Consider the following 14,907-nt stretch of genomic DNA (forward strand, 5'->3'; position numbering starts at 1 on the left):
AGTTCAGGAAACCATGTGCCATGTTGTACTGGATCATGGTGAAGTCCAAGTTTTAACAAAGTCCTTCCTTTCTGCCTGTCCCAAGTTCAAAAAGTCCAAAAGAAGTCCAAATGTCCAGGCTTTGGAGTCCACAGAAGTCGGCACAATTAAAGCAGCAGCATGCCTACTTTTACCAACCCAGGCCGCATGGCCCCCCTTTCCTTCTTTCAGACCATATGGCTCTCTCTCTCTACAAACCACAGGGCATTCCCCTGCTTAATGGCTGCCACCTAATTTTTAAATCCCTGACCTTAGCCTGTGATACAGTAGGCATGGAAACCAGTTCTATCCATTAGCAGAACCGTGAGCAAGCCATGTAAGCTCTTTTGTCACCATTCTATGGCCCAAACCCCTCCCATCTCCTTGGTGCTTTGGAAGAACCATGGCTATTAGCATAACTAAGACACTAGCTACCTGCCACAGATATGCAAAGGCATTTCTTAGGAAAAATGGCTATGCTCCACTGAGACCCATTCCCCCATATTTTGGGGCTCCCTTTTTCCACCCTGTAACAAAGCCAAGGCAGAAAGATGCTTGATAAAGGTTCCCTCTGTGGAGGATGGGCAATGGACTTTCCAAGCAAGGCTGTCTGACATTCAGTTTTAAATTCTTTCCTGTTTTGTGCCCTAAACAGTCACCATTGACTGCTAATCCTCGGTAAACATCAGTTGTATCACCAGCCTTGAATTCTTAGTGCCTTGCAGAATGGAGAAAGGAGGCTGCCTTCATTAAATAAGATATTGCATCTAAAATGCATGGAGTGAGTTGTTGCCCAAAGTAGAAGCACAGCATAAATGTTAGCTCATATTATTCTGTTTCAGGAAAACATTAAGCTGCCCAGAATGGACGAATAAATAGGAGTTAGTTGGAGGTAATCAAGGAGAAGCTTGGAATGACAACGAAGACATTTAAATTCTCATCTTCGCTTCTTCTCATTTTCAACTCCCCTCCTCCAAGTCCTGAGAAACATTACGGAGCAAGCTTGGCTTCCAACAGTTACTTGGGTCAATTATTCCACTTGGCTATTAAAGGAAAGGAGAACCTCTGAAGGGTGACACCTTGCGACAATGGAACAATAGTAGGAAAGGGTAGAATATTCTTCAGAATTCCCAACTTTAAGAAGTTTTATGCTCTTAAATTTGTCTATTCACCCTTTTGTGCATCTGCTATCAGTTAATTTTATACCAAGTGGGCTATAAGATTGTGTGTTCTGTTCAGGGCAGAATTCTCTCCATGGCAGGGAGATAGATGCTGAACTGGTCTGGGTGCTCCCCTGGTAGATAACTGTATTTTGCAATAATACGTATTTTTTAAAAGGTATATCTTGTCTTTGTGTGAGAGAGAGAGAGAAAGAGGGACAGAGAGAGAGAGGTGTTTCCTGCACACACCCTGACAATTGGGGATCAAACACCCAATCTAGGTATGTGCCCTGCCTGGGAATCAAACCTGCAGCCTTTTAGTGTATGGGACAACACACCAACCAACCGAGCGACATACACCAGGGCAAGACGTATTGTATTTGGCATTAAGATGTCCATGGTCTATTTGAACTAAAAACACAAAGCTCTGTTTCTTAAAAAACCTTTAAATTACTTTCCGTGCCCTACACCTTTCTCTAATCCAGAATACCCAGCACAATGCAGCCAGATTAGTCCTCCTAGAATAATGCTTTATTGGCAAGATTCTCTAATGGCTTCAGGGCTTTACTAGATGGAGCTCTACCTGGGGCTAGGTGCAAACTGCCACTGCTTGGCCTAACTATCAATCTTATCTCTTGATGTGCATGAACCCTAAACCCAGGTCAGACTCATCTCGGGCTAATTGAACATACTACTTTCTCACCTGCCTCTTTCCAACTAAACTACCTTCCTCCTGCCATGGAGCTAAATTTTCCTTCCACCTTCATGTCTCCCTGAAAAGCCATTTCTCCTGTGAAAACTTCAGAAGTATGCTAGTCCATAGTGATTTATTCCCCATCTGAGCTTAGATTGACATTAATCACATGGAGTCATCAATTAATTGAATAGTTATTTATCGAGTGCTGATAACATGCTGGCAACATATTGCAAATGTTATTTGATTACATGCTCTTTTATATTTCTCACTCATTCTATGTATATTTATTTATCACCAAGAAGACCTTTAGGACTATTTTTTTTTTAATTTGTTTTGTCACAGAATTGCACATGAAATAGGAATGCAATAAATATATCTTGAGTGAATAAATTACATACATGATAAACTTAACTAGGATAATTAAACAGGTCACTTGTTAACTTGTCAGCTTATGGTCACTAACTGTATTAATTGGGTCAGGGTCCTTCTCTTTAATAAACATTTTTCATTATGCCTAACCTCATTTAATCTTGTACAGTAACAGAATTTGCTTAGAATTTTTTATTAATAGCTCATTTTCATAGTTTGAAAAAGGGTATTACAGAGGATAATCGGCAGAACAATTAAAAACAAAAATCTCACCTCTAGAGTTAGCCAGTGTGTAGACTTTATTACATAGGTACATATTTTTAAAAAGTAAACCAGTTTTACATAAAATTAATCACAATAGTACAAAAAGTTTCACTGAATGAGGATGGATGATGGATGAATGAAAATACAAGCCTTGGATCAGCTGAATTATTCACTGGATATTGGTTCCATCCACCTTAACACATTGAAATTCACAATGGACTTTACAAAATAGAGGGTGAGGGGGTTGCTGTTTTATCGCTCCCTGGATAAAATACTGTGTTTAATTTCTTGAACACAGTAAAATTTTCTCCAGGCTCTCTTGGCAGTTAGACACAAAGGTTAAATATGAATGTTGGCTTAGGGTCAGAGGAGTTCATAATCTTCTCTTTGTCACCCCCATACTTTAAAACCCTTAATCACTTTGGTCCAATAGGTTGCTGTCAGGATCTGCACATCTGCTTCCCCAGAACTACGTGGGGTTGTTGATCTTGAAATACATGACTCTTAAGGCTTCGGTCACAGTGCGGTTAGACAGTGTCCAAAACGAGCATTGAGAGTTTGGTCTGAGAAAGAGGCTGGACTTCCTTGGTCTATCCAGTTCCAATGGAGTTGTTACATTTGACCAACTCTTAAGTACAAGCAACTAAAATCATGCTAACACATACCACAAAAGAGATGCTATTTTGTAGTTTGTACATGTTTGAAATATTTTAAAACTACATTTTTATAGTACTAAGTGGGTAGCGGGGTGGGGGACGACTGACCCTTTCTCTCACCTCATTTTGCCATAACTGCATGACAACAGTCACAGGGTGTTTACTGGGATTTTTTTCCTCCCTCAATTTCTTCAGTCTTTCCTATAAAAGAACATACTATATAAATCGTTGATCATCCTAATGAGCCTCAGTACGGTGGAAGGTTAGACCCACTTCTACTTTAAGTCGTGGCCAAATCCAACAACCATTCTGGAGACCTCACTGATCTTCACACTCACACTCCTGTAGTGCTGGCCAATGCCAGCGGAACTTTCAAAGCCGTGTTCCAGCTCATCTTCACCAGCCTTTTGATCCCCCAGATTTATCTGTTTTTTGAAGGCAACTACAAAATAGAGAATTGCAGGGTTTTCTGTGTTTCTGCTGCCCGGGCAGATGGTAAAGGATAGAGACCCGAAAAGGAAAAAGATGGGCCAGCTGATTTCCCCCATCTTCAAATTTTAAGTTTCTTGGTTCTAAAGACAATAGGAAGAGTCCTGATGACATGAAGTATCACTGACAATGGCACCAAAGGTTGTAAAAGAACCCATAAAACTGGACAGGACCCGAGGAAACAATTAGTCCAGCTTCCTCACTTTTTTAGCTTAGGTTACTGAAGCCCAATTGGGAAAACCACAAGTCACCTGACATGGTGATTGTGTCCATGACTATGTCCTTTAAAGATGCACAGAAACCCCAATTTTAATCCCACCGATGAGTTTATACCAATAAGCCTCCATGTCCTTGTTTGACCTTAGCTCCCTTTAGGGAAGTTGGCTGTCAGCACAGCACCTTGACCAGAGTAGACACTTGATAAACACTTGTTGGATTGCATTAATTCTATTGTTTTTCTACCCCTGCTATGCAATGTTATTTTTCCTAGAGCTCTGTATCTTGAAGGGACAGCCATAGCCTCTATGTCAGGTATTCTGAAGTTTGATGGCCATGCTATATTTGTCATCTTTCCATCTTCTCATTCATATTCAATATGAGTATCTTTTCATATTGAGATTTTATGTTTTTGGGTCTGTCCTTTATAGCTTTTCATTACATACAATTGCTCTCTGCCTCTCTTCGGGTACTACTGAATCTATTACTATGGACAGGTTCTTTACAGGCCTGGAACTGCAAGTTCAGAGTTTTATTTACTTATTTATTTATTTTTCCAATTCTCAAAACAAAAACAAAGGACAAGAGTCGCAATCAGATTTCCTAAGGCACACCAGAAGAAATGTAAAAATTCCATATTCCTGCATTAGTCAACACATGCGAAAACATTACCGACACACACATTTATTTTCTACGTTTATGACTGCCTTATACATCTCATTCACTTTTAATTCCTTAAATACATAAATAGGAGTCAGAATATCCAAAGTAAGTTTCATTTCCAAAGAGCATAATGAAGAAACGGTGATGTGCAAGGAACTGGTGCTTAGACCTTAGTAATGTTTAGGAAACATCTTTAGACCTTGGTGAAAAGGCCCTAACTGGTTTTACTTAGAGGGCTTTTATGGTTTGGATGGGACTTGGTAGTGAAGTGTTAGAGATGATTCATTTCCTAGAGGATATTTTTTGTGGATTCAACTTTTTGTCAGTTTTGTTTGAATTTCCTGTTAAACTGCATTCTTAACATGACCTAAACCCTAGACAGGCTAGAATTAACTTACCATCATCATTTGTAGAAGTGCTAAGTGACCATTCCCAATGGAAAGAATTTCGAAAAGTAGGCTGGATGGCAGGGCTCCCTACTCAAATCAATTTAATATTCCCAAGGCATTTAAGAAAAAATTTTAGATCATTCTCTGCTTTCCTACCACTAAACTCATTATGAGACTTACAGCAGCTCTGAAATCATGATTTCACTTCACGAGTTCCGACATTACTCTCAGACATCTGCCTTACTATAGTGACAAATGAAATACACAGTAACCTTGGTCCGTGGTTAATGTTGGGGAAAACAGACCCAGCGCACCAAGACTGGCTGTGTTCTGTATCAAATGCATTCTTCTCTCACTGACCATTCAAATGGACAAGACTCAGGCTCGCAGATCTGTCTGACTGACAGGAACAAAACTGAATCAATCATCTTGACTATGGACTGCATCTGTGTTACTGTATCTTTGGGCACAACAATGCTTTTTCAATACAAATAAAATAAATTATAGTTTAAACTCAGCTGCACATTAAGTGCTTAAGTGCTGACAGTCACCATTAGTTGACAGTAGAGGCAGGAATAAAAGGGAAGAAAAATTATTTAAGATTTCCAGGAAATAAAGCATGCTTACTTGCTTTACTATAAGTATTTGATGATAAGTAAGAGTTAAGTAGAGTCCTGGGGTAAGTATTCAGTCAGCAAACATTTATGGAATACCTAATGATTTACCTTTATTTCATTAATATATGTTTGTCTTATCAGCAAGGATTTGAGTGGCTGAAACCTAGTACATTCCAAGCTCTGTGCTAAATCCTGGAAACAGCAATTAAGATACGTTCCTTGCCTTCATGGATCACATTTCTTGGGAGTGTGAATTTTTAGGGAAATAAACTCCGGCCCTTACCCATTCACTGAATTTGAATAGAAATTACTTAACTCATAAGAAATATTTTACATCAAAAAATGTTCTCATGGGTTATGAACCTGCCAATGATGCAGGAAGGTAGAGAGGGGAGAAAACCAAATTAAAAAATTATAACTCTCCAGATAATATTTAGTATAAGTGAAAGGCAAAATGTTCATAAGGAATAACTAACTAGTACTATGTTTATAAGAGTGGTAGAGGGGTTTTAATGACCCCCACAAAATACCTTCATATTCTCTTGTTTGACATACCATAATGAGTACTTATCCTCTTACTATAAAGTCACAAAGCAAGCCACTAAACTCAAAAAAAAAAAAAAGCACAGCTCTTGATATACCACGTGCCATTTATGTTCTAATAGTAATACTATGTATTGTTAAAATGAATTTACTTTTAATATTTTCATATTATTAACACAGGATTATTTGTGACCACACCCACAAAATCCAGGTACAGGTGACAAATTTAGAGCCTGCACATCAAAAAAGTAATTTGCAACTGTGTTTTCTGTGTAGGCTATTAGCAAAACACTAGGTCTGAAAATATATAGTATTATATTTCCCAAACCCCTAAATGCTATCCATAATCAGTTTCCCAAAACAGTAGAGGGAAAAGAAATTTGATGAAATCAAGGTGGTAGGTTTTTAAAAATTAATAATAATTTGCTTGCTGAAGATAAAAGATAGCATAGAAGGGATTTTCCCAGCACTTGGTTAAAAAAAAAAAAAAAAAAGTCCAGCTGAAAGCATGAAGGCAATGAAAATTAACCAAGGGAGGCCGACAGGTCCAACAAACAATTCACATGTGATGCTCACAGGTGAGGCAGAGATCTTGGGGGCGGGGGCAGGGAGGGGACGCTGACCTTGGGTAAGGAAGGTGCTGGAATGACCTTCACCTTGTCAACACTTCAACTCATCCTGATGTTTCCATGAGGAATTTCATGTGCCTTTTTTACAAGAGGGGAAAGGAAATGCCTTGTAGCCCTCATTTGACAAAGCTGTCTGGGGTGCCCCGCTCGATTTCAAAGAGTGTGAAAAACTAGAGTTAGAGAGTCCTGTTACTACTGAGACTAAACCTATATGTACAAGAGATCTTGGTAGTCACCCAGCTCAAATCCAACGTCAGAGTGCTTTTCATAGCATCTGGGATGGATCCCTATTTTAATCTTAGTTTGGGCATTTGCAGCAACAGGAAATTGTACTACGTGAGTCCATTCCTCTTTAAAACAACTCTTATTCAAAAACTCTTCCTTATATTGAAGCAATTATCTGTCATGTATAAAGTTCCCCTTTGTTCCTATCTTTGCCCTTTGAAGATACACAGAATAAGTCGAAGTCCTCTTCCTTTTTATAGCTCAATGGAAATCTCCGTGTAGCTGTTACAGCATTTCTTCCTTTTCTGCACTTGCTTTCCTGCTATACCTGCTGTTCTTCAGGGGATCTATTCCCATTTCTTATAGAATCAGACCCTTCACACCCCTGGCCACCTGCCTCTGGACACAATCAATTTATTTGAGTCTCTCTTAAAATATGGCACCCAGAATCGAACCCAACCCTCCATCTAGATTTGGACTTACCAATGCAGCTCCCTGGACTTCTAGTAACACAGGTTGAATGAAATAGCTTTGTGAATAGCCACAATATATTCCTGATTCAAAACTGAATTATTTTCACAAGAAAACATTTCTACATGCACTGCTATGAAACCAGGACTTTCCAATACCCTTCCCATCGGCACACACTCACACACACACACACACACACAAACACACACATATACCACACTGTACACAGAGGGTTCCATTTACAAAAACTCGAAATATAGTTTCTCACTATTGCCTATTCAATTTCATATTTTTAGTTTCACTCTTATGCTCAGGTATTTTAAAAAATTATAATGATTTCTATATCTTAGTGTCAGTACATAGTTAGAATTCAATGAGTAATCATTGAATAAATTAATCCTGAAGCTGCCAGTCAACAGACTGGATATATGTCTATTTCTGTGTCATCTACAAATCTGTAAAAGTATGCTCTCCACCCCCGTATTCTATTCTTCAGATAGAAGCTGCCTTTAAATTGTTGAGCAGGTATTCCCGTTGAGATGGCTGATGTGGTTTCTTATATGGCAAGAAAATACCAACATACAAATAAGAAACAGAGGTACAGAATATAAGCAGGAATGAATGAAGGTAAAGAAAACTGAGTGTCCCAGAATGAGAATCAGGATTTAATGTTCCCAACATTTAAAAAAATATTTTCCCACGATCTGTACCCCAGAATTTTCTGCCTTTTAGATCTATTACAATACTGTGATTATCAAACTCTGAATTTCTAGGAAAAGCTCATACAAGCTTAGTTTTGAAACAGCTTTTAAACAACCTTTTCAGCATATATTTCCTGTAAAGTCCGAGTTATAGAGATATGCACTACTCGCTATGAGGTATAAAAAGAGCTCCCAAATATCCATGACAAATGTCTGAGGTATAATTATATATATATCCACTTGCTTCAGGAATCGGAAATGGCCTATATTTTTCAGTGTGGATTTGAGAATTCACTGAGATTGAAGCTGTCTCCTGAATTGAATATAATCTTATAATTAATATCTCTTTTCCTCAGAATGAAGAAAAATGAGCTTAATTTTGCTTTCCCTTTGCAGAATGTGGGGCTAATTGCAGAATAAAAATGTACCTTATCGTGCCCTTTTTTCCAATGTCTATTGTGATTCACGGTGGTCAACCCTGTGACTGAAACCTTAGAGCGATGTAAAAAGTTTCAGTCAAAACTGTCTAGAACCAGGAGGGAAACATTTCAAAAACTTCTATTGCATAGTGTTAATATTTAAAGAACGGGGACACCTACGAAAGGACTAGGAAACGTAAAGTGGAAATTCGTTTTGTACATTTGCTGAACCATTTCTAGAGGGGGTAACAGATGGGCTCTTAATTAACTTCTCAAGACTGTATTTTCCAGAAATCCATGTGAGTGACGGAAGACCATCAGAAGGAAATCACGCCAACACTGACGTGGGAGGTTCTTCTCCTGATTCTCAGTCTCGACAAACCACACCCAAGTGCTGCGAGATAAAGCAGAGTGGAGAGGCTTAATCAATAAGCTCCCAAAGTCCGGTGAACCAGGTGCTACAGGCACTATCAGAGCCTTTCCAAAGCAACCACCTCAGGGTTTCCTGTTAACATATAGGCAACTACAAACAGGAAGGTCCAACACACTGTTCCCAACAGGGAGTAGTCACGGTAGGCACTGACTTGAACTTCAGCTATTCAGGAAGATATCCTGTCATGACTCTTGGGTCAGGGCCCCTCGGTAGGGCTTCGTCACTGGATCCCACACTCCTTGGGATTTTCCACTTCATCTCCTTCAAAGTCTGGCTTCAAACTCTTTTTTTGCTCAATCTCCACCTGCAGAGAATAGAAGTTGAAGAGAAATATCAGAAAGATGAGAAAAACATCCCAAGAAATAAATAAACCAAAAGAGAATATCTTACTAAGCGTGGGTTCTTTGAGAGTTCCTCATGATTTTGTAATGTTTTGGGTTGCAGCCACGCTGGAGCTACTGGTCCTGTGTTTATCACGATTCTCTCTTTGTACGTACTCTGACTCTTCGCTTGGTCTGAAATTCCCCTCCCTCACAGTCCACCTGGAAAACTCTTATTCTTTGCCTCCCACAGTCATTCACAGGTCATCTCTTCAGTAAGCTATTTTGACTCTTTAGATTGAGTTAGGTGCTCCCCTGTGGATATTCCCACTGTACCATGTATTGCAATACACTTGCACAGCTTACTATACCTACTGTAGGCTCCATAGGACAGGGGTCGGCCCTGTTCACTACTGTGTCCCAATAATGTAGGCATACAGCAGGCAATGACACAGGTCTATAAAGGAATGAATTCCTTTGCAAGTGGCTGTTCACACTCTCCATTACTTTAAAAAGTTTCCAAGCTAAGTACTGCGGTGTCTACAGTTCTACTGTTATTATCTGCAAAACACTGTAGCTTTAATTATCAAGGAATTAGAAATCAATCTTGCCTCAAAAGCGACACACTTCAGCTGAAGCCTTTTCTAAGCCACGCAGGGAATCCTTCAAGTTTGGGAGATTCATAAGTAAAGTTGCTCTCCTCAACACCAGTTTGGATATTTATGAAGAGGGGAAAAATTCAAGACCAAACAGTTGACTAGGGCAGCGATTTTCAACCAGTGCGCTCTGGTAAGAATTTTTAAAACGTTCAATACCTGACTATTTAGTCAAGGGCACTGACCTCTTTTTCCTTAGATTATCAGATAAAAGAATGACAGCAGCCAGCACAACAATAGCTGTCTGGTATGAATGAATCAACATTATACCTGTTTTTTATGTCAGATAACCAAAAATTGTAATATATTTTTTGGTGTGCCACAGAATTTCAGTAATGGCTTTATGTGTGCCATGAGATGAAAAGCATTGAAATGGCTGGACTAGGGTCAAGTCTGAGGGAAGTGCTGGGTTTTCTTTGGCCACAAGATGGAGTGTTTGTTCTTCTTGGTAGAACATACAACTCGGGAAGCAATTAAAAAACAATAAATCACCATATAAATCTAAGAATATTATTATGAATTAAAAATTATTAAATTGCCTTGTAAAATCCTTCTTTAAGAACCCCCATTCTCCATCTTGGCCTTTAATATCCTGTTACTGCATCTCTAACTCCTCAGGACATAATCAGTGGTTACGTCAGAACCCTTCAACCTGGTTCCTTCCTTCCACAGCCCTGATCCCATTACTATTCTAGAAGCTGGTTTGGCTTTTGCGTTTTGCCTATTACAGTCTAGTGATTAGGTCGTAGACACCCTAACTTTACTCAGACCCCACTTCCTCAACTCCTGTAGCGGAAATACATGCTTTGGGTTAGCACTTTCATGACGGTCCCCTCGACTTTTACATTTACCACTCTGCAACGTATAATATTATGGATGAGTAATAATAATCCCTTTACCCCATTCCTTTTGTATGTTGTTATTTATGGTGACTGAAAGACATTATCTTCTCCTCTTTCATCAGCTTCTTTATTTTTTTTTTTCCCAACCTTTCTCTTGCCCACTAGAGATTATACACTGAAATCAGAGCAGACTCATCCACTGCTAGGTACCATGGTGAACCACCTCCTGGGCGGGAAGAGCCTCATGGCTTCCAGGGCAGGTGCTCCTAAAAGGAGTGAGGTGGCGGAGGGTACGGGGGGAGCTCATGGACTAGGAACCTTAGCCAGATGCCTCCCAGGCTACCTTGTAGCTGTAGTGGGCGGAATAATTGACCCACTTCCTGACGTCAGTCTTGTCCTCCACTGAGATGGATCGCACAGCAGCCTTGGAAGCAGAAGTTGTCGGCATGCTGAACTCCACGTTCACATGACTGGCAAATCTGGAAGGCACTTCTTGGTCAGAGCCGAGTTCAAGGTGGCAGAAGAAACAGTGTGGGTGACCAGAAGCTATGAAAAAAAGACAAAGAATGTACAGATCAGGTCCTCTGGGAAGAAAGTGGAAGAGCCGCCTCAGAAACAAAAAAGGCCTACAAGTCTTTTAAAGGGCTGGCACTGGGCAGAGGGTTTGCCTCTGCTGAAATCACGCTGCACGTGCTTCTGACCCTTTGACATAACACTATCTAATTACAGTCGCCTGGTGTCCTCGCAATGGAATCCCGGCCTGAGAAACAGGTCCTTCTGCCTGCTCAGGTCAGAGTGATATGTGATCACAGCACAAAAACTAAGAAACGGGGGCTGCAATTGGCAGAAAGGAATAAAAGGGATTGGCAGTTAGCACCTAATAAGACATGTGACAGCCACCTGGAGCAAAATCACCGATTTCTTTTGAAAGATAAATACATTTTCTTAATAGCATTTCATATTTAAAAAAGAAAAGTTTCTAGCGTGTTTTGGAGGGTGAATGGCACATGTAAATGATGAAGCCCTTATAAGCATATTTATATCAGGGAAGCGCAGTGTACACCGGAGAGCACACAGACTAAGAGTCACCTGCTAAGTGGCAGAGATCCCGCACCCAAGTGCTATATTCTCTCCAGCCCTCAATTGCTCATGTGTAAAGAGGGAGAGTTGGGGGCAGGTTAGGAAAGGGAGGGCCGGACGATGTCAAGTGTGCTCCCTTCCTGTTCTTTAATTCTATAAATCTACAGCTCGTTCGACTGTACTTGAATGGCACACTCAAGGCTTTACTTTCATTTGAGAATTATTACTAGACCTTTGAGGGGAAAGAGAGCTTACTTCTGTGACTATCACTCAAAGCTCTGTTGTCATCATCATTCATCAGGTGTAGCAGGATGCGTTTGTCGAGCGCTCTGGGCCAGGTTCTGTGCTAAATGCTTGCGCAGATCCCCTCGCTGTCTCTGTAACAATCCATGGAGATCACATTCTACTAGGAAGTGGCAGAGCTAAGAACTGAACCCGACAGTCTGACTCAAAACTATTTTAACCACTTTGCCTGAGTCATAACCTCTTGGTTCCTAAACCTCAAGACCAGGTTTGCAGGGTGACAAGGTCTGCAGGGAAGTCAGCTATGAGAACTCTCATGTAAACTCGCTATGGATAAACAATGTCACATGGCTTTGATTTCATTGCATAACTGAAACAACTCTTAGTTTTCCCAAGTAAACAATTCCAATTTCCTATATTGGTCTGGGCAGGACTCTTTAATCTCAGAGACTGAGGCCATACACACCCTCTCTCCAAGGGAAACATTACAGAGTGAAGTATTTGTTTTGCTCTGTTTCACAAATATGAGATATTTCAGTGGTTATTTCTGAAGAGTAAAAGTTTAGGTAATTAATGGAAAAATTTGCACTGGTTTTAGGAATTTAAAATACATATAATAGTAAAAGCTATAATATTTAAAAATGAGTCCATTCAATTTTTTTAAATTGCATACCACAGATATAATTATATAGCTATCATATATTAAGCATTTATTACAGGCCAGACACCGCTAAACACTTAAAAGCATTATCTAATTTCACTCTTAATGAGTTAGGTATTAATAACCCTATTTTATAGATGAGGAAAGTGAGATTTCTCTGAGAGGTTTAAGTAATTCCCTGCGGTCAAAGAGCCATTAAATTGTAGTACTGGGAAAAAACTCACATCTGACTGACTCCAAATACTGTCCTAAATTTCTCTCAATGTATTACTATATATTTAAATCACTACAAAGTATACAGGGGAGTTTCTTAATTTAAGTAAATAGCAACCTGAAGAAGAGTTTTATCTAATGACCCTTATTTACACATTTGGAATATTGAGAAATCACTATTTTCCACAAAACTGACCCTCTTCTATCACCCCATCAGAGGGTATTCTCAGCAGACTCCATGAAAGCAACACTCTTTCTTGATTCTCAGCATTAACTAATGAATATGCAGGGATGGTGGACAGATAGGAAGTGCAATCTTGAAAGCTAGTGTAGTTTATTTTATGGTAATGAGCTAATGAGCCCATGCATTATGTCATATTCCCTGCTGAATTTGGGAAAATTTAACAGTAAAATTCAGATTTCCATTTTCCATAGAAGGGGGGATCATATTGGGATTGTTTTCTCTTCCCTGCTCTCATGAAAACTGGAATTCCAGCAAAGAAAGCTACCTCTGCAGGACAGAATGTTTTGTTTCCTGGCAGAGGATCTGGGAAAGCAGGAGGACTGAGGCTCTGTTTTTAGGAAAAGCTCTTGGGATTAGGGTGGGAGGGGGCCTGGTAGAGTGCAGAGAGGCAGGGGCTGCCCAGGGCAGGGCTGGGCCCTGCTGGCAGGAGCTGGGGTGGAATCCAATGGCAGTTTGTTAGTCTTGGTGGCTGGGGTTGGGACACACTCGCTGTGACTGCGGGACTGGGGTCCCAGCAACGCCAGGGGTGCGGAAGGTGGGACCATGCTGCCTGGGGTCTGGCTGCTCTGCTTCTGGGGTCAGCGATGCGGGGCCACTGCCAGTGGGAACACATGTGCGGAGATTCGGGCCTCCTTCACTGGAAGTGGAGGGCTGAGGATTATGAAAAATAATCTATGAAAGACAACTTCCCAAGGCTGTCTGAAGATCAAGACAGAAGAGCTAAAAAAAAAGAAAAAAAGAAAAGAAAAGAAAAGAAAAGGGATGGGGGCAATTACTAAAAGATCATCATCAATTCTCTGGTTTCTCGGCACCCCAACGGGAGGCCTGAGGCGGGGCACAGTGAGTACCGGCAAAGGTAAGAACCTGCCGTCTCCCTGGAATTCTGATCCTATACCTCTCAAGTTTCCAGAAAAGGGTACTATCCATTTCCTAAACTGGTACAGAAGTACACCATTGGCCAGAAGTACTATAACTAGCACCCTGGCCGGTTTGGCTCAGTGGATTGAGCGTCGGCCTGCGAGCTAAGTGTCGCTGGTTCGATCTTCCAGTCAGGGCACATCAGAGAAGGAAAACTCTGACTCCAAAAAAAAAAACCTCCGCTGCCTTGCGGCATACCTCTTCAGGGGAAAGGCTAAGGGAGTAAACCCCGACAGAAAATCCGGAGCCGGAGTCCCTAAGGCGGTTTGACATTGTAGTCAACACCGGCAACTCCTGCGGCGCACCTGAAGCCAAGCTATATTGACTCCGTCTTTCCCTTGGACCCTTCAGCTGCGAAGAGAGGGGGGGGTCTGCTGCATGGGCAACAGCAGACCCTCCATATCACCCTGCCCAGGCTCTGTAGCTTCAGCTTCACTGGAGAGGACACTCCAGCGTCATCGCAAGATGTCAATTCAACACGGGAGGGGACAGATACCGTGTCACTCCCGAGTCGGACTGCACAGCCATTCTCGGCGGTGCAGATAGACTCTTAAGAAGCTACACCATCATCTCTCGAGACTATAACTAGCCCTTTTGGGTGGTTTCACTTCTAAATCTACTTAACCATGACAGCAAAAGCAGTAACTGGGGTGGGAGGTGGGGCAGGATATTTAAGTGGGAAACAGTCCCAAATATCCTTACGCTCTCCTGTATTTCAAAAATCTCACCAATAAGGTCTCAGTCATCTGGAAATACATATGTAATATATAA

At 40.8% G+C, this 14,907-nt stretch overlaps 1 protein-coding gene across 2 annotated transcripts in view; it reads right to left on the reverse strand.

Moving 5' to 3' along the window:
- Positions 1–8,945: 8,945 nt before the first annotated feature.
- Positions 8,946–14,907, reverse strand: part of STON2 (stonin 2) — an 88,372-nt gene continuing 82,410 nt past the window's right edge. For both annotated transcript variants that reach the window (XM_090271268.1, XM_090271267.1), the window contains 2 exons: positions 11,121–11,323; positions 8,946–9,263 (listed from right to left, as the gene is read on the reverse strand). In XM_090271268.1, coding sequence (XP_090127394.1) covers positions 9,180–9,263; positions 11,121–11,323 — 287 coding nt within the window. In that variant the 3' untranslated portion in view covers positions 8,946–9,179. The remainder of the gene's footprint in view (positions 9,264–11,120; positions 11,324–14,907) is intronic.

This window comes from Furipterus horrens, unplaced genomic scaffold (genome assembly GCF_987537825.1).
Source record: "Furipterus horrens unplaced genomic scaffold, mFurHor1.1.pri manual_scaffold_3, whole genome shotgun sequence".
Lineage (NCBI taxonomy): Eukaryota > Metazoa > Chordata > Mammalia > Chiroptera > Furipteridae > Furipterus > Furipterus horrens.